The sequence below is a fragment of the Podarcis tiliguerta genome, assembly GCF_965153285.1.
Source record: "Podarcis tiliguerta genome assembly, chromosome: 8".
Taxonomy (NCBI): domain Eukaryota; kingdom Metazoa; phylum Chordata; class Lepidosauria; order Squamata; family Lacertidae; genus Podarcis; species Podarcis tiliguerta.
In genome coordinates this window covers 52,408,117-52,429,384 of record NC_139541.1, presented here as the reverse complement: position 1 = coordinate 52,429,384, position 21,268 = coordinate 52,408,117, and the positions used below count along the sequence as shown (strand labels likewise).

Below are 21,268 nucleotides of genomic sequence, written 5' to 3'. Positions count from 1 at the left end.
TTTCACGCAGGTGCATATGTTTAGGTATATTAGGCTGCATGTGTTTATGTTTGGGGCTGTACTGCAGTGGTTTCTTGCTCCCATCACCCCCTTCATTGCAACATTGCTGACTAACTTCCTGCATGAATAACAACCTTCATATCAATTTTCTTCCACAGTGTGCTGGGAATGTTGGGTATGTTCTGTGACGCCCACCTCTCTGTGTTCGTACTGGATACCCAGTTGGACTGACTTTTCTGTGTGTGTCAAGCTCTAGAATTATCTGCTGCAGCACCCACCAGAGGTTCCTCAGCAAATAAGAACACGAGAGCCCTCCTGGATCTGGCCAAAGGCCCATCTAGTCCAGAATCCTGCCCTCACAGTGGCCAACCAGGTGCCTGTGGGAAACTAGCAATGCTGAACTGAGCACAAGTACACCCTCCCCTCCTGTGGCTTCCAGCAACTGATAGTCAAAAGCATCGCTGCCTCCAGTGGTGGAGGCAGAGCACAGCCATTGTGGCTAGTAGCTGTTGACAGCCTTCTCCTCCATGCAATTTGTCTAATCCTCTTTTAAAGCTGTCCAAGTTGGTGGCCATCATTGCTTCCTGTAGGAGTGAGTTCCACAGGTTAACCATGCACTGCATGAAGACGACCAATCCTGAGGTCTCCAGTCCTGGAGGAACTGCCTTTTCCCCTCAAACCCTTTTTACTCCACCTCCTCCTTGCCTCAGAGACCAGCTGGCACCTGTCGCTGCCCTTGAGCCAGGTCACCTGGGCCTTTGCCCACAGCCTCCACCAGACCTATGCCATGGAACTTCTTGCTTATCTTCAAGGTCCTACGATAACAGGAGGCTGGGAAACCAGCTTGGCTTGGCTTTCACCTGTGCCAGCTACTTCACAACATATATAAGGATTTGCAGCCCTTGCTTTGTTCCCGACTCTTTCAAGAAGCAAGATGGCTTCCATCTGGTTCCTGTTCTGCCTGGCCTTCCTTGGTGCCGCCCATGGTGAGTGCCTTGTAAGAGGCCAAGCAGGAGGAGGAGGCAACTCCAACCCCCCTCATTTGACATGCTGAGAGATCTGCTCCACAGCCCCCCTTTCCATACCTCTACAGGAAGTGCTGCCCATGTGGCTCACTGCTTCAGGTCAGGGGTTGGCGTTTGTGGGAGGGTCAAGGGATGCAGTTCATCGTCCATGGGTTGACTTCACCACTTCCCCAGCACCCATGGGATGGATGCTGCACCTCCATCTCCAACCACAAAACCACGACTGAAGTTTCTAAAATGCTCAAATCCTACCTGCCCATCACACATTCTAACTTGGCTGAAGTCCCCTGCCATTATTCTGTGGCAAGCAAGAACCACTCTCCCCTTGTCTTTTGTTACTTCACATGTTGCAGGACTGAGCCTTGGTATTGAAAGCACAGTTCAGGGGGCCAGTCCCTGGTGAAACCTAAACTCAGATGGAGCTGTGCACAGATTTAATTTACACCCAGGGATAGGGAGTCTCTCCTGGGTTAAAACAAACAAACAAACCTGATTTCTTGCCAGGTTGTGGCACTCCGGCCATCCACCCGGTCTTGAGCGGCTATTCCCGAATTGTCAATGGAGAGGAGGCAGTGCCTGGATCGTGGCCCTGGCAGGTATCCTTGCAGGTAAGAAGAGCCCATCACACTTTGCTTTGGCTGGAGACCTGGAATAATAATAATAATAATAATAATAATAATAATAATAATAATAATAATACCCTGCCCATCTGTCTGGGTTTCTCCAGCCACTCTGTGTGAACTGAATGAGAAAGGTGGGGGCAACATAAAGTGCTTCTTCATGCAATGCACAATTAATTTGTGGAACTTTCTGCCACTGGCTTAGTCCATGGGTGGGTTCCTCCAGATACAAGTCCAGCACCTGCTCTCTCCTTGTGGTACACCGGAGTGGCCAACAACCTTTTTGGGGTTGAGGGCCGCATTGACCTATGGTCAGCCCTCCAGGGGCTACAAGTCAGTGGACATGACAAGCACTCTGATCCTCAGGGTTATTTTTGAAAAGGCTTCCTCATCTGCACAATACAAAAATCAATTTTGAGGCACTCGGGGAAACCGCAAAATGTATCTGATCATTACGGTAGGGAACACCTATAGGAGTAGTCAGTATGCTTATTTTTTGTAGAAAATAATAATAATTTTTTTATGGACAGTTTGGGGGAGGGAGTGGGGAGCCACCAAAAGCTTTTTGGCATTACAGCAATGAGCAGTTGGTAAAATAATGGAGACAACCCTGGTTAGTGGAACAGGGACAGAGAGTGTGTGTGTTCACATCAAGGGAAGTAAGAGTTCTGCTCTATTCTGCCTTGGTGAGCCCCCTCACCTGAGGATCTGTGTCCAGTTCTGGGCAGCAATTTAAGAAGGATATTGACAAGCTGTAACACGTATAGAGGAGGGCGACCAGGATTATCAAGGGCCTGGAAACCAAGCCTTTGAGGGGCCAGAGTATGTTTAGTTTGGAGAAGAAAAGACTGAGAGGTCATATTGTAGTAGTCACCTTCAAATATCTGTCACATGGAAAATGCAGCAAGATTGCTTCCTGTTGCTCTGGAGCAGGCTTCCTCAAACTCGGCCGTCCAGATGTTTTGAGACTACAATTCCCATCATCCCTGACCACTGGCCCTGCTAGCTAGGGATCATGGGAGTTGTAGGCCAAAAACATCTGGAGGGCCGAGGTTGGGGAAGCCTGCTCTGGAGGGTAGGACCAATGGCTTCAAGTTACAAGAAAGGAGATTCCAACTAAACATTAGGAAGAACTTTCTGACGGGAAGAGCCATTTGACAGTGAAACAGACTACCTTGGAAGATGGGAGACTCTCCTTACTTGGAGGATTTTAAGCAGAGGTTGGGTTGCCATCTGTCAGGGATTACTGAGCTGTGATTCCTGCACTGCATGTCCAAGCACTCACTGGGTCCTTTCTATCTGCTCACATGTTCCCCTCAATCCCTCAGGACAACACTGGCTTCCATTTCTGCGGAGGTTCTCTGATCAGCGAGAACTGGGTGGTCACCGCAGCCCACTGCAACGTCAGGTAAGGGAGACACCGAGTACAACCCTCTTCTAAGAAGAGATGCTCTGGGGCTCAGGATAAAACCAGGAAGCCAGACTTCCTGAAGCCCTAGCCCTGTAATCCTAGAGGGATGTGTGCGTGCCAGTGGTGAGCGAAGTGTACTCTGCACACACTCAGAGGCACACATTACTTTTCATAGTGTTTCTCAGAGATTCCGAAGTCAAAATCTATTTCTAAATGCATCCCACCACAATTTTGTTCCGGTGCTCAAAGTGGGAGAAATAAAGAAAGCAGGATTGTCACATTTCCCAGGCAGGATTGCCAACTGACCGGCAGAGGTGGGCACAGACACCAACCCAGAATGCTGCTGTGTCCACAACAGCAGGTGGATGCCCAGGAATCAGAAATGGAAGCTTTTCAAAGGAAGCCCATGATAGCAGCTGCTGTCCCTTGACACTGTGTGGCTCAGGTGTATTGCGGGATATTTAAGTGGTAGCTAGACCCAGCAGGTTATGAAAAAATATATATGAAAGGAGGGTCCAGGGAAGGCATCAGCAAGGGTGCTGGGCCCTGGTAGCTGTCCAAGGATGCCAAGTTCTGACACTGATTCCTAGCCTCTGCTGAGAACTATGAAGGTGCTGGTACAAATCTTACCTTTCCCAAAGGTAAGCGTGGCCTTAGGCAAGCAGTTCTCTTCCTGCTGCACCCCACCCCCCTCCACACACCAGCAACTTGGGGATAACAGTACCTGCCTACCCCGCAGGGCTGTTGTAGTGGTTGTTGAGATCGTGCATACGAAGCGCTTTGGCTATATTTCACTTTTTAAAATAATAATAATAATAATTTTTATTAAATTTCCATTTAACAAACCAATCATATCACATTAGTTATTCCAAATTATACCAATACATATCATAAACTCCAAATAGTTTGCCGGATTTTAAATTTTTGTTGGGGGTACCCATGCTTCGAGTTCAGTAAGGGTCCAATCATCTCATATTTCTGCTGCTTTAATATTCACAAGTCCCATCTTCCCAGCTCCTTGTTGTTATCGTTCTTCTTCTTACTAACCTCCGAGTTGTTTCCACAGGCAAGTTGAAACAAGCATTATTTATGTTTCTGTGTGAACTTCAAAATGCTCTCCCATAATTCATCTCACGCTGATCCAAAAGTCCTGTTCAAGCGGCCGGCATCATTTTCGTCAGTTGCAATGAAATACAATCTAAGCATCTGCTCCTTAATTTTCCCAGATCAGTTGCACCATAAATCAGCCTTTCCAGGGGAGTTTTTGTCCATTCAGATCTATAATCCAAACATGATAACAGAACAGTGGCTCGCCTCCCTCTTTGACTGTAAATCTCGCAACAAAGTCTGTCTCACAATGCTTTGGCTATATTTCTCTGCACAGTTGACTAATGAATACTATCAACTGCTCCCCCTGCTGCAGGACAAGCCACCTGGTGGTCTTGGGTGAATTTGACCAACGCAATCCTGCTGAAGACGTTCAGGTCATAAAGATTGCCCAGGTAGGTAGCACAAGAATGACCTTCCCAGACCTCAGGTGCTCCTTGCTCTGTTTGTGTGTATCAAAATACCAGGCCACCAGGCCAAAGTACTGTACTGCTAAAATGCGAGTGGATAGCAGTGGAGGTGTACACACGATAATCAGTCTTTAAAGCAGGCATCATTGGCTCAATTAAACTAAACATTTTTAATTGGATTTTGAATAAACGTGCCATTAACCATTTCTGTTTTTGATTTTAATGTATTATCTTCCTTAAGATCTTCCTCTGCAAATCACTATTCTGAATAAAGCTTTTTATAGGGTGGCATGGGGGACACTGGATATGAGTCTATGAAACCAAGGGAGCAGTGGCCCCCCCAAAATTTGGGAACCACTGGCTTAAACTAAACTGCCTCCTTCTTTGACAGGTTTTCAAGAACCCCAAGTTTAACCTTTTCACGGTGAAGAACGACATCACCTTGTTGAAGCTGGCCACCCCAGCCCAGCTGACGGCTCGCGTGTCTCCCGTGTGTCTGCCCCAGGCCACAGATGACTTCCCCGGGGGCATGACCTGCGTCACCACTGGATGGGGCCTTACCAAACACACCAGTAATTTTTATTTTTATTTATTTATTGTGGTATTTATATTCCACCTTTCCTCCAAGGATCTCAAGGTGGCATATGTACTTCTTCCTTTCTCCATTTTATCCTCACAACAATCCTGTGAGCTAGGTTAGACTGAGAGAGACAGTGACTGGTCCAAAGCTATTTTTATAATAGGTCCAATAATAATCAATTAAGCATTCTATCATAAGGCAAATAAGCAGAACAGCAATGAGGACAAAAAACCTGACATTTCCAATTTAACCAAATTCTGAAGTAAAAAGAAACACAGAACGGTCAAATACATTATTATTATTATTATTTAATTTATTTAATTTCTATACCTGAAGGTCTCAGGGCGGTTCAATAAAATATCAAATACATAAAATCAAAACAAAATCAACAACCCAATAACCCACCCCCCCAAAGGAATTAGCACATTAACCAGCCAGGGGTCTTAGCAACAGTTCCCACCCTATTTTTCACTTGCTTACTCACCCCACCCCATTTCGCACGAAAAAGGGCTCCCCTCTGTGCCAACAGACTCTCGATTTGAGCAACCTAGCACCTCCCCCCCCCCTAGCCATTTCATGTGCCCAGTTCTGTGGAATACTCTGTTGACAAGAGATTCGGCGGGCGCCTTCTGTGCCAGCTTTTAAACGCCTACTGGAAACTGTTCTATTCCGCACAGCCTACGCAGGCAGTTAAGAGTGACATCCTTGCACTGTGGTTAACCAGTGTCTCCTTTTTAACCTTTTTAATGTTTCTTATTGTACGGTTTTATTTATAATTGTTTTAAACCACTCTTGGTATTTTTTAAATGAATATCACTATATAGATATTTGTATAAATAAACATGTAGGTATGTATATGAAAACTAGGGTTGCCATATTTCAAAAAGTAAAACCAAGGACACCCTGAAAGTTGTTGAACTTTTTTTTTTTTTTACAAAAACGCCCCTGAAACCGCAACTTTTCAATTGACATGCCTAAGATCCAGGACAAAGTGCCGCCTTTGGGAAATTCCCCCGGATGTCAATTCTGTCTTTCAAATCCCGGCAATGTCCAGGAAAATCCGGACATATGGCAGCCCTAATGAAAACTCCTCCTCTCATTTGTTCTTTCCTAGACAAGGACACTCCGGATAAACTGCAGCAGGTGGCCCTCCCTCTGCTGACCAATGAGCAGTGCAAGAAATATTGGGGGGCTCGCATCGCTGACGTCATGATCTGTGCTGGTGCTGCAGGGGCTTCCTCTTGTATGGTACGTCCTCCCCTACTACCTGAGCTGCCCTCCCACCACAAGGGACCCCCTCTCCAAAGCCCACCCACCTTCTCTCAGCCACCACAACAGTTCCTGTCTGAAATGAGGCACCTGCTATCTCCCCCTTGCATCTTGCTGGCCTCCTATTTCTGTTTTTTCTTGGCCTTGGAAGTCTGCTTCCTCTTGCCCTGCCTGTCCGGCACTTGATTTCTGAGAGGCAAGAATGACCAGAGGTCATTGTCATCTGCCCTGGAAATCCTGAATCCTGGGGCCCAGGTGGTGGCAGTTTCAGTGGCAAGGGGAAGGTGAGCGTTAAACTAGTATTCCCATTAAAAGGCAAACCCACCTAATTTCAGAAGCAATTTGTGTACCAAAAACACAGCCGTCCCCCACAGCCATTTGTGAACCAAAACACACTCATCCAAATTTTGCTGTACCAAGTCAGGTGTACAAAAATGCATGTACTAAAAGCAAAGTGTGCCTCAGAATGCACATATTAGTGAAAACAGCACACACGCCGAACCATTAGATCTGGGAAAATATAAACAGTAGGGGGCACAGGCTTTGCCAAAAAAAAAAAAAAAAGTGTATGAGGAGAAATCCCAACAAAAATACTGGTGGGGAATGTTCATGAGGACTTTGAAATAATTGCAAACGGATGTCGAAATGTGGAGAACTGAACTTAAGATTGGAAAACGTGAGAAACCAAAATGGACACATCTGCCCATCATACCTCACGTGTCGCAGGAATGAGGCCTTTCCCCATCACTCATCTCCTGACATGGAAGTTGCCAGCTTCTGCCTTCCTTTCCTACAGAACCTCCTTTGACACCCTGCTTTGGTTGTTCCCCTACAGGGTGACTCTGGTGGCCCCTTGGTGTGCCAGAAGGATGGTGCCTGGACCCTCGTCGGGATTGTCTCCTGGGGCAGCGGCACTTGCTCCCCATCCAGCCCAGGGGTCTATGCCCGAGTGACTGAGCTCCTTCCCTTTATTGAGGAAACGCTAGCTAAGAACTAACTTAACTCTCTTTGACTTCAGAACAATAAAACCAGCGTCTGACACCATTGTTTGTGTTTCTTCTATGCTGTTGCACTCAAGTCCTGGTTGCAGGCTTTGCACAGACACCTGGTTGGCCACCGTGAGAACGGGATGCTGGACTAGATGGGCCTTTGGCCTGACCCAGCAGGAAGGCTCTTACATGCTTGAGCTTCAATGCCACACATAGCATGAGGTGGCAGAATTCTGGCCTGTTCCACATTAGTTGCAGGTGTGGCGTGACTCATGCACTGAATGCAAACCCATGCCAACAAGCAAACCTCTTTGTATGTTATCAGTTCTAGGCAGGGGCGGACTTTAGTAATATGACACCCTGAGCAAAGGACAGTATTTGGTGCGCCCCCCCAAAAAAATATTTCTTATTTCCGCAACAATTCCTTATTTATTATTTTGCACTCCCTCTACCTTGGAAGGTGGTGGACTCTCCTTCACTGGAGGTTTTTGTTGTTGTTGTTGTTTAACTTATTTACGTATTTTATTAACTATTCCCCATCTGGGTCTCAAAGTGGCTTACAAAATGGAAACATAAAATATACAAAAAAAATCAAAACAAGCATAGGCACTTTCAAGATTGGAACTCCTGTTGTTTTCACTAGAGGTTTTTAAACAGAGGTCAGAGCCTCTCAAGGATTCTTGAGCTGCGATTCCAGCATTGCAGGGGCTTGAACTATTTGATCCAGTCTCACAATTCTATGATTCTACAGAGAATTCTACCATCTTATTTCACATAATGTGTAAACTAGTGGTTATAATTTATTTTATGGCAAGTGTGACACAGGGTAGTTAAGGGAGTTGTGCATCCCTCTTGCAGAGTATTGTGGCTCTGGTCACACCAATTAATTAATTAGTAACTGCTGTGCTTTAATTGCCCTTGGTTGTGTAACTCTTAATGATAACTGAAGTGAACTGGAGTGGCCAATTCATCTGTTGATAACACACTCATGAGTGACTACTCATCATCCAAGATTTCTACTCAATTTTACTTAAGCCTCAATCCTACACACTCTTACAACCCCAATGAACTTAGTGGGGCTTATTTCTCCCCCTCCCCGCCCACCTGCAGCCCAGAAGGTAAAAAAAACTCCAGTATAAATCCCTCCACCGCTTCGTTTCGCTGAAATGCGTAAGAGTGGTCTAGGGTAGGGGCGAGGAGAAAAAGGGGCGTGCCGTTGAACACGTGCAGAGTGCTCGCCTCCCATCCCGGGGGCGGAGGCGGCCTTGAGGCATCGCAGGCTGCGCCGCGGCACCTCTCCCCGAGCAGGGAAGTGGGCTAAGGAGGAGCGCTCCGGATCCGCCGCCGGTCCACCTTAAGCCGCACCGAGGCTGCTCCGCCTCCCCTGCCTCCTTCGCCCGTCCTTCGCCATGGCTGCGCGGCGGACGCTGGGCTTCGCGGTCCGGAACTACTCGCAAGCAGCAGCCAAGGTAACCCGCCGACCTTTCGCCTTCGAGCCACCCCGGAGCTCCCCTGGAAGTGCGCGCGCCCTTGTAACCCGGTGGCAGGCAGAGCCTTGCCTGGACTGTACCACTTCGGGCCGCGGGAGAGGAGAGTTGGGGGTCTGGGGGCTTCTCCCCTCCCATGGGGCGGCGGGAGGGAGATAAATTTCCTCCTTCCTGCTTAATAGGGGGCCTATGCGTATTCAAATAAAATAAAATGCCTAGTGGGGTAGGGAATAGCAAGAAAGAGAGATAGTTGGCTGAATCATGATAATATATTTTTTTGGTGCGGGGGGGGGGTAAAGCTTTAAAAATATATTCATAATGTATATAAAAGAGAACAGTTATGACGGCTGGTGGAAATTAAGGATAAGAAGCTACGCATATAGGTCTTCTCCCCGTAGGGGGAAGCTTGCCGAGTGAAGTGGCCAAAGTCCAGAAGGAACTTGGTCTGTTGATTCTGCAGCTGCACGTGTGAAATGGGTTTGCCTCCGTGAAAATTGCTGGTGGGTGAGATCAGGCGCAGCTCTCCAACACCTGGAGCCTCAAAACAAGTTCAGGTTTGCTCCCACCCCTCCCTCTGAATCTTTCACAGTTGCCACAAGAGGCAGAAATTCAGCCAGTGAAAACTCTTTCTTGGCACAGAGAGGCAGTGGATGGGAGAGGAGGTTCACCTGTTGAATTTCTGCCCATTGTGCAACTGTTTCAACCTATTAATATTTGAGATAATGGTACAGAACTATAATAGCCATTAAGGTGTAGAGCAAGACAATCCCATGCACATTTACTCAGAAGCAAATATGTGTTCAGTGGGTCTTAATCCCAAATAAGGTCACATCCACACCACACATTTAAAGCACATGGATTCGCCCAAAGTGTTCTGAGAACTGTAATATGTTAAGGGTGCTGATCATTGTAGCTCCAGGATTCTTTGAGTGAAGACCTGTGCTTTGACTGTGTGGGCAATCACCAACCTGTGGCCCTTGAGATGTTGGATTACAACTCCCATGAGTGCTGAGGCTGATGGGAGGAGTAATCCAAAAACATCTGGAGGGCAAAGGCTAATCTACAGTGGTACCTTGGGTTACATACGCTTCAGGTTACAGACTCTGCTAACCCAGAAATAGTATCTTGGGTTAAGAAATTTGCTTCAGGATGAGAACAGAAATCTTGCTCCGGCTGTGTGGCGGCAGCAGGAGGCCCCATTAGCTAAAGTGGTGCCTCAGGTTAAGAACAGTTTCAGGTTAAGAACGGACCTCCAGAACAAATTAAGTACTTAACCTGAGGTACCACTGTATATGGATTGGGGCATGTGGGAAGGAACCTATGGAAGCAGGCAGAGAGTCTATAAGGTTTTATTATGAAATCCTTGTGTCTCTCTTGTTTCTTTATTCCTTGAGCACCCCAAATCTGCACCCCTTGTTCACTCAGTACCAGTAACGGCTACATAGACATCCACTTGCACCCTCTGCACTTCTGGCTGCCCATCTGTCTCTCCAGCTGTGCTTCCTTGCTTGTTTTGTCAACCCCCAGCTTTATATCTTTCCTGCAGGGCTGGCTGACAGAGGAGTTCCTAGATTCCCTGAGAGCAGTGGTGGGGAGCGGCAATGTGTCCACAGCCACCCCAGTTTGTGAGCAACATGGCCATGACGAGTCCATGCACAGGTATGCAGTGGGACTTCCCAGAATTCCTCTTCTGCACATTGACTTTGATTGACTGATGCATGGCCTTGGACTTCTCAGGTATAAATGATGACTGCACATACAGTATTCTGTGATGGAGAATGGACCGTTTCTGGGGAAGGGCCGTAGAGCAGTCGCAAGCATCTCTAGGCTCGGTGAGCCTGTTAGTCAGTGCAGACAATACTGTGCTACATGGACCAATCTTCTGACTCAGCTTCCTGTGTTCCTACCAGCACAATATGCTTGCATGAGATGGCTGTCCTTGGCTCCTGGGTATTGACCAGAGAGCAGAAGAACAAGAGGAGGAAAGTCATCTGGTTGTGCTCAGGCAGAGGGAGAATGCAGGGCCTCCTAGACAGGTTGGTGCTGTGCTCACAAAAGCAGCTGCACCCCCAAGAGGTGCACATCCTCTGAGAGTTTGCAAAAGAGATTCCTGAGCAGGGTGTCTCCTCTTGCACTTCCGCCACCTGAGGTGGGCACTTCACTCTCTCTGCCTCATGGGCAGCTGTTTCAGGAGACAGCCAAAACCTTCATTTCTAATCAGGCCTTTGGCTTTTAATTATCTGTGGCCTTTTAGAGTGGGTGGGATGTTTCAATGTATCTTCTCTTCCTGGTTTTAATGCAGGTTTTTTTTTCTAGGTTGCTCTGAGTTGCCATGGCAAATAAAGCGACAAATAAATTTAATAAATCATCAACAACACCATCATAGTTCTGAGTAAATAAAGACGCATAACTGGAAGGAGGAAACAGTGACATTTCCTCACAAAACCAATGAGGAGAATAGTGCTTACACATTTTACCTCATTTCTCTCTACAAATACTAGAAATTGATTCTCATTTTTTTAAGGAGAACTTTTTATTGTTTTTAGGGTTTGTTGAAATGGCTTTAACTTTTCTTTCCCCCACATCTTATTGTACTATGCAGTGCACTCACAGCTTCGGCCAGTGAGGCGTTTATACATGTGCAAAATTGATGGATAAATTATGTTGTCCCACCGCTGTCTCTTTAGGTGCCGCCCGCCAGATGCGGTGGTCTGGCCCCAGAACGTGGAGCAGGTCAGCTTGCTGGCAAAGGCCTGTTACAGCCGTGGGGCTCCCATCATCCCTTTCGGGACAGGAACGGGCCTAGAAGGGGGTGTGAGTGCCGTGCAGGTAAGGAGGGGAATGGCAAGCGAAATGGGACCGGGGATTGGGGGCAGGGGAAAGGTAGGCTGGAGGAATGAATAGGGGTGCAGGGTATGGTTTTGGGGGAGGACGGAGTGCCAAGTGAGGCCACGCCTAGAACAGAGGCCACATCCACACTGTACATTTAAAGCACTCTTGTGCCACTTTAAAGTGTCATCGCTTCCCCAAAGGATCTTGGGAACTGTAGTTGGTTAAGGGTGCTGAGACCCCATTCCGCTCCCAGAACTACAATTCTCAGTGGTTTTACAATCAATCCTCTTCCCAGGAAACTCTGGGAACTGTGGCTCCAGGAGGGGAATAGGATTCTTTTGGGGGTGTCATGACTGTTTAAAGTAGTATGATACTGCTTTAAACAGATGGTGTGGATGGGGCCGTAGCTTTTGCGTGTGGCAATCGCTCCTTTTCTCCTGCCTGTTTTTGACTATTGTTCAATAAGCCATCACACCAGTAAATAAACAAATTGGCCGCTCTCCAGAGGCAAGGAGGTGGACTTTTAAGGCTGGGGAATATGTGGGACTCCTGCTCCTCCCTGCCCCCCATGCCAGACTCCTCCTTTTTGGGTTCCCCATCTTCTCCTTTTGGTAACCCTGTGCTTGTCCCTTTCCATGGGACAGGGTGGTGTGTGCTTCAACCTGACCCAAATGGACCAGATCTCTGAGCTGAACGCAGAGGACTTCACTGTGGCTGTAGAGCCAGGGGTGACCCGAAAGGCCCTGAACAGCTACCTACGGGGCAGTGGACTCTGGTTTCCTGTAGGTACGCCTGCCTTAAGTACAATTCTGGGAGGGGTGCAGTGGAGTTGCATTCTGGGAAATAAAGGAATGTGGTAGCGGACCAGCCTAGTGGCTGGCAAGCCATTGCTGCTTTGATCTTACCTGCATTAGGAGGGGGGTGGCCTGGTTTGCCATTACCTAATTGCTCCCCCGGCTGTGCCTTTTCCTTCTTCAGACCCTGGGGCTGATGCTTCTCTCTGCGGCATGGCGGCCACAAGTGCCTCAGGCACCAATGCTGTGCGCTATGGCACCATGCGCCAAAACGTGCTCAACCTGCAGGTGGTGCTGCCTGACGGGAGGGTCCTCCACACGGCCGGCCAGAGCCGGAGGCCCAGGTACCCAGCTAAGTCATTCTTGCTGTCCTGAAGCTCCTTCTGCGCCTTTCCTCAAATCTTGGCTTTGGCAACTTCCAGGCTGCTGCTCTTTTGGGATGGGGTTCAGTCATATGCTGGCAAATTCAGCTTGCTCAGTTAAAATGCATTTGGTTGCTTCTCTGAAAGATTAGATGTTTTGCAAGAAGGGAAGTGAGGGGGAACACACCAGTAAGTATGGGATAATGTTGGTTTGATGCAACGCCATCTAATTCCCGTAGGTCTAAGCTGTGCTTTAAAAGAGGATTAGACAAATCCATGGAGGAAATGGCAATTGATGGCTGTCAGCCATGATGGCTAATATCTGCCTCCACTGTTGCTTCTGAGTCTCATTTGCTGTGAACCACAAAAGCAGAGAGTGCTCTTGTGCCCGGATCCTGCTTGTGGGTTTCCCACAGGCATTTGGTTGGCCAATGTGAGAAGAGGATGCTGGCCATCGGCCTGATCCAGCAGACTCTCCCTATGTTCTTATATTCTTAAGCTGCTAGCCCAACAGAAAAGCAACCATCCTGATGGTTGTGTGACCTTATACAGCATCGAATACATTGCATGAGCTCATTGGGAGGAGGAAGCTGAGTGCTTACACCAGGGGAAGAGGCTGATCAGTACAGGGCCCAGCCTGGTCCCTTGAAACTCACGGACTGCTTTTTGCTTGCAGGAAAAGCGCTGCTGGCTACCACCTAACAGGACTCTTTGTCGGCTCCGAGGGGACGCTGGGCCTCATCACCCAGGCCACACTGCGCCTGCACGGCACCCCAGAGGCCACCGTGGCAGCCGTCTGTGCCTTTCCCAGCGTGCAAGCAGCTGTGGACAGCACTGTGCAGGTTCTTCAAAGTGGGATCCCCATCGCCCGTATTGGTAAGCAGGACTACAGGGCACCCCAGGCGGTGGCGGACAAGGGAGAAGAACAGGGTGGGCCAAAAGGCTTCCTTCCGGAGCCTGCAAGATCAGGCCTCGTAATGGTCTCGTCAGCCTGAATCTTCTCTGTGCAGTACATATAGGACTCCTCTCTGCCACTGGCTGAGTTGGGATGGCATGGAATGTTCACAAATGGTCTAACTGCTGGGGTGGGTGGGAAGGGGTTAGACATGGAATGCAAAGGTCAGTGCAGGTGCTGTGTAAGGGAAGGAATGGGACAGCTGGGTGGAAGAACCAGGACATAAGAGCAGGAAGAACGGGGAGTAAGGGCAGTTAGAGGGGAATTGGGAAGTAGAGGGGCTAATGGCTGGCATATGTGTGTGTTTGTGTGGTGGGGTGGATGGGAGGAAGTGAGATAGAGATTAAAGGAGCCTCATGCCATCTAAGAGCAAAAAGGTCTGAAGGCCAGAAGTAAAAGATTTGATGTCCATTTAATTGATTGATTGCATTTATACCCCACTCTTTTCTCCAAGCATCTCAAGGTGGCCTACATGGTTCTCCCCCTCCTCATTTAACCCCCACAAGAGGCCTGTGAGTTAGGTTAGGCTGAGAGGAAGTGACCTCATGGCTGAGCAGGGATTTGAACTGTGGTCTCTCTCAGGTCCTAGTCTGACAGTCTAACCATTACACCACCACTGGCTATCAAAATAAACAGTCAAGTCTGTGACCACAAGTGTTACCTTAAAAATTGGATCTCTTGTCGTGTTTTCTCCCACAAGGTGAGCCTTGCTTTTGAAACAAATAAATACATTCCATAGACAAATTTATTCAAGTAAGTTTGTGTTCACCTCCTTACATTGTCCAATACGCACGCACACTTTTTCCTTCCTTTGCCTCAAAACTGCTCTGGCGTGGAGGCGGTTTTGTGATGCTGCAGGAAGGCTGCTCCCATTGATTCATACACTAACGATCTCACATGAGTCTACTCTGAAGTAAGCTCCATGGCGTTCCAAAAGGCTTGTTCCCAGATGTGTGTTGCATTGCCCTCTAACTGTGCAGTCCTAACCATATCAGCTCAGAAGTAAATCCTATTGGTTTCAATGGGGTGTAAGCTGGATGAGGATTGCAGCTGAAGTGGCTTTGCTTGCTCTGGGTTTTCCCTTCTGCTCCTGCGATGTCCCCTGTGGCGAGTGCCCCTCTTCTCTTTGCCACCAGAGTTCCTGGATGATGTCATGATGGCCGCCTGCAACCGCCACAGTGGCCTGAGCTACGCAGAGCTGCCCACCCTCTTCCTGGAGTTCCACGGCACTGAAAACAGCGTGGAGGAGCAGGTCCAAGCAACAGGTAGGTTCTGCAGAAGCCGGGCCAAGCCTGGCAGCCAGACAAGCCTGGGAATAAGGCTGAGTCGGGATATGTTTGGCACAGCAGCCTGGCACCATGCTTTGGTGGTGGTAGTGCATAGTTAAACTATGGAGCTCTCTCCCACTGAAGGTAGAGATGGCCACCAACTTGGATGGCTTTAAAAAAGGATGGACTCATGGAGGAGAAGGCGATCAACAGCTACTAGCTTTGATGGCTATGCTCTGCCTCCACCGTTGGAGGCAGCAATGCTTCTGAGCACCAGTTGCTGGAAACCACAGGAGGCGAGAGGGCTCTTGGCCTCTGCTCCTGCTCATGGGATTCCCCACAGGCATCTGGTTGGCCGCTGTGAGAACAGGATGCTGGACTAGATAGGCTATTGGCCTGATGCAGAAGGCTCTTCTTATGGTTGGCAGCAGAGAAGAAGAGGAGTTTGGATTTGATATCCCGCTTTATCACTACCCTAAGGAGTCTCAAAGCGGCTAACATTTTCCTTTCCCTCCCTCCCCCACAACAAACACTCTGTGAGGTGAGTGGGGCTGAGAGACTTCAAAGAAGTGTGACTGGCCCAAGGTCACCCAGCAGCTGTATGTGGAGGAGCGGAGACGCGAACCCGGTTCCCCAGATTACGAGTCTACCGCTCTTAACCACTGCACCACGCTGGCTCACCAGAGGTGGTAGTGGTGGGGCTCTGACACAAGGCTATCTTCGCAGGGGAGATTGTGCAGTCGAATGGGGGCTCGGACTTTGTGTGGGCACGGGAGCAGGAGGCTCGCAGTCAGCTGTGGGCTGCACGCCACAATGCCTGGTATGCTGCGCTGGCCCTTCGCCCAGGCCGGAAGGTGAGTCAAGAGGGGAGAGGAGCAGGCTCTGGTGGGTGGCTTAGCACTTTAAAAAGAAAGAAAGAAATCTGATCTGCCCTGCAATTTGGCTCCTTTGCTTGAGTTACGAAGAACACTCTCCATTATGCTTCATTTCACCTCTCGCTTACCCTGTTCCGAACGCCACCTCCGTTCACGAGGATTGCAAGGTTGAGTTACAAGCAGGTTCCTGAGTTTGGCTGACTGGCTACCTTCTTTTCAAGGTTGCTTCTGAGAATGAGTTGTTGATGAAAGAACTCTGCTGCATGTGTAGTGAAACTAGGGTTTGGTGCAACGTGACTAGGCTGCTGTGGAGCCACACAAGGGTAGTAGCCTGGAGGGTTGCAGAGACTGATTAATGTGGGGTGGTATTGATGGGCTGAAGGCTAGGCAAGGGCATTTTGAGGCCTGGTGGTTCTCAAAAAGATGTCAAAAGGCTAGGAAGGGGAGAAAGTTAAGCCTCCTCAAAAGCATTGCCCCACCCTTTCCCTCCTCCCATCTGCATCATATGCAGGGATACTCGACTGACGTCTGTGTTCCAATCTCCCGCCTCCCTGCAATCCTGATGGAAACAAAGAAAGATCTACTGGAGTCCAAGCTCACAGGTGGGCAGAATATTGTTCGAGGAGCATTCCAGAAATGGGGGGCCACCACTGAAAAGGCCTGATTTTGTACTGCCACTTCTGAACCTCTAGTGGAAGGGAGCTCACAAAGGAAGCCTTGGATGACGATGAGGGTGTGGGGAGAGGTGGTCCTTGAGCTACTGGGGTCCTGAGCTGTTTTCGTCCAGTTGAAGGGCACCAGATTGAGGGAGGCTGGCCTCATCTTCATCTTGCATCATGGCAAACAATAATCTCTTTACCGCTGCTGGTTTTTCAGGCCCTATTGTCGGCCATGTTGGTGATGGGAATTTCCACTGCCTCTTGATTTTTGATCCGGAAGACGCCGAAGAAAGCAGGAGGGTGGCAGAGTTTTCCAAACGGCTGGTCAGGTAAGGATCTGACTGGAGATCAAGGGTCTGGAAACCAAGCCTTATGAGGAATGGTTGAGGGTTGTTCCAGAGAGAGGGGATATGAGAGGCATCTTCAAACATCTAAAAGGCTATCACATGGAAGATGGAGCAAACTTGTTTGCTACTACTTCAGAGGGGAGGGCCTGAACCAGTGGATTCTAATGACAAGAAAGGAGATTCCGACGAAACATTTGATAAAAGCTTTCTGGCGGTAAGAGCTGTTTGACAGGGTAGTGGACTACCTTGGAAGGTAGTCCACCACTCTCCTTCACTGGAGGTTTTTAAGCAGAGGTTTCTGGAGCAGAGATTCTGGAGCAGTCATTCCTTTAAACTAATGACGCTTGGGGTCCCTTCCAACTCGTACCCTGTGATTCTATATTTTGTGGTATGCTGCTTAAGAGCCTCCAATGAATGAGATGATGGTGATAATAGAAGAGTCTTTCCGCTTCGTAAGTTAACCTTTCAATATGTGGGGGGCTGTCTAAGCCAAGGGGTGAGGCAAAACTCACAGCCCCTTTGTATCCTTGCTGCCCCTTGTTTTAACAAGAGGACCAGAGGCAAATGCTGGCTGGCAAACGCTGGGAACTACGTACCAGCACAGATGTTCTTACGTTTTGATCCAATGTTTGTGCTTTTATTATTTTCCTCCAGGCGTGCATTGGCGATGGACGGCACCTGCACAGGGGAACATGGCATAGGCCTGGGCAAACGCCAGTTTTTGCGTGAGGAAGTAGACGAGGTGGCGCTGTCCACCATGCAGCAGATCAAGGTGGCGCTGGACCCTAAAAACCTCATGAACCCTGGAAAGGTGCTGTGAAAGCCTGAGATTGTCTGCGCAGATGTAATAACAGTGCTTTGTAGTGGATTTGCATGGAACCGTCCACACACATCAGCCCACTTTATGAATTGTTCTGTGATGGTTCCCCAGTGTTAATTGCATCACTGCCATCTGGAGGGGCACAGTATTGAAAGTGGGATTGTGTATATACTTTCCGCTACCATCATGAGCGCAAACCGTTATGGACACATGATAAGGATGCTTGGAGTGTCCTCCCATGAGGCCCAGCATTTTTCCCCATACAGGGCGAAAGCTCCATCTTTGACTGAAAGCATCTGTTGCGGAGGCTGCACCACATACGCCCTTCCAAAAAGGGCTTGCCTACCATCTCTGGCTCATTTGCACTGCAATCTTAAAAATTAAACAGGTTCAGTTCAACCAGAGCTTTCCATTCTCTCAAGGGATGCAGAGTACTGTCCTTACCCAAAGGGGAATCGGTATAGCGGAGAACTCCTGCGTTCACCCAGTGTGCCACTGCTAAGGTTCCTTGATGGAAGCTTTGATTTTGAAGATGCTTTAAATGTGGCAACCTTTTGTTAGGCAGGCATGACCTTGGCTGGAGAGGCAAGCTCAGGTGACTCCACAGCCACCTGTGTTTTAATATGTATTACATACCTGTTTTGCCAAGCGGAGCTGAAATGAGCCACAAATGCGCATTTGTGGAGCAGATGGAGCTGCAGGTGTTACAAAAGCACATGGGTAGAAGCTGGGATGGGATGTGGGCTCTGAAGAAACGCTTTTCCAGTGGAGAAAATCCTAAAGTTTTGTCCTTTGCCAAAGACCAGGCTTGATGAACCTGCTTTGGGTTTTTTTTACTAGAGCCCCAAGATCTACCAACCAGAGCCAGCTGCAAAGGCACCCAGTTAAAATGAAAGAACAGGGTGGCTTCTAATCACATAAAATCATTTTCAGTACCTGTACTTGTTCTGTCTTTTCCCCACCAAGGCCCACTGCTGATCAGCTTTCTTCGTTTCAGCAGCCTAATCTAGATGGGGGGAAAGTCATTTTGTTATGACATTTCTGAGAGTCAGAAACCCTTGCTGATGTACTTCAAATCAAAGAGGTATCTACCTCTTACTCATCCTTCACTCTATAGTTCCAGGAAGCAAAGTTGCAGTTGCATGCTGCCTTCTCAATCCATTTTCCTACCTACACAGGTTGACAGCTGTATGCGTCTCTTTTGACTCCTCTCCTCTGCAAATCCTCTGGCATCTGCTTTTTCATTTCTTACTTTCCAATTCACTGGCAGAGCTCATGATCAAGGACATGGGTCGGCAAACTAAGGCCCGGGGGCTGGATCTGGCCCAACTGCCTTCTAGATCCGGCCCGCAGACGGTCTAGGAATCACCGTGTCGATCAGTGTGGATCTGATCCTGATCGTTTGGGCTGTGCCATTCCCCCCCACACACACACCATGGCGGCGCCTCCTCCCTCCCTTCTCCTGGCTTCTCCCCGCCTTGCGGAAGAAGGGGGCTGGGCTTTGATTGATGCCAGCAGCAGCAGCGTGATCACTTGAGCAGCCGCCATTTAAAGCAGCCCCTCTCTGGAGCCCTTTTGCGCGCTGCTCATCGTCCCACCACTGCCACCGTCTGCCCCCCCCAAGGCCTGAGGGACAGTGGTCCGGCCCCCTGCTGAAAAATTTTGCTGACCCTTGATCAAGGACTTCAAGCTGCCCCCATTACCACCACTATTTAACCAAGATGAAGCAATAGTAAATTGCCTTCACAACAGGTCAGGAAAGTGTGTGTAGGCTTGCCAGTTGCATTAAACAGCTTTTTCCAGCCCATGGACCACCAGCTGTTGGGACTCAAAAAGAAGACAAAAAGAGAAGACAAAAGCCATTAGAGAAGAGCTTGTACCATCGCTTGGCCTAATAGAACTCTTGTCACTGAATTTTAAACCATTTGTTTCAGGGTTTCAAAACTGTAATACAAATACAGATGCCTTGGTAGGAAGGTGGCATACAAAGGCAGTCAAATTAATGGCGGTGATTCATCAGTACCGGGGAAAGTGGAGGGGCGCGTCCAACACATCACTTTTGAAATTGAGGCTAGTGCTGTCGTCTTTCTGGTCCGCCACTGTTTTATAGAAGGCGGGCGGGGGGGGTATTGTTCCTGCTCTCAACCATGTCACAAGATGTCACAGCTCTTTTCTTTAATTCCATGGACCAAGAATGGGTGAACCTGCGGCTCTACCTGTGCTGTGTTGCTGGACTGCAGTTCCCATCATCCCTGACCACTGGTCAGGCAAGCTAGGGCTGCTGGGAGCTGGAGTCCAACAACTGCTAAAGGGCCACAGGTTCCCCATTCCTGCTATCCAGAGAACCCAGCAGTAGATGGCACCAGAGCCAACGAGTTCTGGTTTTACCCCCATCCTCCTACCTGTTGAGCTCTACAAGGGACAACACTGAGACAAGCAAGAGGGAGGCTTGGACTGCCTGTTACCTGCAATTCATTTTTACCTGAAGATGCAGCCATTCCTAAAAAAAAAGGACCTTAACATTCAGCCTTTTTACTTGATACGTGATACCACAGCCCCAAGCAAAGATGTGCGTCAGTTGCAATTCTGTGCAGAAAACCTCAAGATTGTGGTTGCAGCTGCACAGCTCAGCTTCCTGAGATCCTCAGCTGTAGCTTAAAAGGAAACGCAACGTGGGTGCAAATGCCAGCGTGGAGATCTGCAGGTAACACCTAGTGAGTCGTCAAAAGCCAGAGGGACGGGGATTCATTGCCCCACATGCCCTTTTACCACCCCCAGCAGTATATACATCACGTGGGAGAATTCTTAACCAGTGTAAATATATGCAGGCTGTGGCAGCCAGGCTTTCCTAAAATTGAGAGAGGAGTCCCAGTTAGGGGAATTGCAGGCCTGAGGCATTCAGCCACCCCAGCAGCTCCACCAATTGGCTACTGAAGCAGCACCAGTGGACATTACAAGACTGCAACCAAAGAACTGGCTTAAAAAAAACCCCTAGCCCTTCCTGCACAGCTTCTTGGCCCTTGTTGCCTTCTCCAGCTTGCCAGCCCACTATGCGGCAGCGACAGGTTTCTTATGCCTTTGGGCTCTTTTCCACCAACAATGAACAGCTCCTCCTGTTCCCGGGCCCTCAGCACAATCTCTGATTTGCAGGTAATGGTCAAAGATCTTTGCTCTGATTCTTCTAGTAGCCTTGCCCCTTGACAGGCTCCCTTGGCACTTTCTACCACTTCCATTCCCTGGCCTGCTGCTCCTCCAGCTCCTAAGCATTCTGGCATGTTTTTTCAGAGCCTTCTCTGTACGTATTCCCAGTTTCCTTCTATTCTGTCTCCTCTTCCTTCATCCACAAATTTCTTCTGTGCCTCGTTTACCCGTGCCCTTCTTTTGGTTTTCTTGATCCGAGCATCTTTTTTTTAGTTTCTCTTAAATCCCTCAGCCTGGGTGAAGTTTTAATCCCAGCC

At 48.7% G+C, this 21,268-nt stretch overlaps 2 protein-coding genes across 3 annotated transcripts; both read left to right on the top strand.

Moving 5' to 3' along the window:
• Positions 1-934: 934 nt before the first annotated feature.
• LOC310682815 (chymotrypsinogen 2-like) lies at positions 935-7,454 on the top strand (the record flags this gene model as incomplete). The annotated part of the gene is made up of 7 exons (XM_083452000.1): positions 935-986; positions 1,530-1,633; positions 2,974-3,053; positions 4,480-4,558; positions 4,965-5,145; positions 6,268-6,401; positions 7,258-7,454. The coding sequence occupies 7 exons, from the start codon at positions 935-937 to the stop codon at positions 7,417-7,419; spliced, it is 792 nt and encodes a 263-aa protein (XP_083308126.1). The 3' UTR covers positions 7,420-7,454.
• Positions 7,455-8,644: 1,190 nt separating this feature from the next.
• On the top strand, positions 8,645-18,209 carry LDHD (lactate dehydrogenase D). Of its 2 annotated transcripts, none has more exons than XM_083452926.1 (11): positions 8,645-8,880; positions 10,445-10,557; positions 11,586-11,727; positions 12,375-12,516; positions 12,709-12,868; positions 13,563-13,762; positions 14,978-15,106; positions 15,836-15,963; positions 16,496-16,586; positions 16,861-16,972; positions 17,645-18,209. In XM_083452926.1, the coding sequence occupies exons 1-11, from the start codon at positions 8,821-8,823 to the stop codon at positions 17,808-17,810; spliced, it is 1,443 nt and encodes a 480-aa protein (XP_083309052.1). In that variant the 5' UTR covers positions 8,645-8,820; the 3' UTR covers positions 17,811-18,209. The 2 variants fall into 2 exon arrangements, with proteins under 2 accessions (XP_083309052.1, XP_083309053.1); XM_083452927.1 differs by lacking the exon at positions 8,645-8,880 and adding an exon at positions 9,292-9,452.
• Positions 18,210-21,268: the final 3,059 nt, after the last annotated feature.

Coding starts and splice junctions, on each gene's coding strand:
- LDHD (XM_083452926.1), top strand. CDS start 8,821: ATGGCTGCGCGGCGGACGCTGGGCTTCGCGGTCCGGAACTACTCGCAA. Junction 12,517..12,708: donor TGGACTCTGGTTTCCTGTAG/GTACGCCTGCCT, acceptor TTCCTTCTTCAG/ACCCTGGGGCTGATGCTTCT. Junction 13,763..14,977: donor GATCCCCATCGCCCGTATTG/GTAAGCAGGACT, acceptor CTTTGCCACCAG/AGTTCCTGGATGATGTCATG.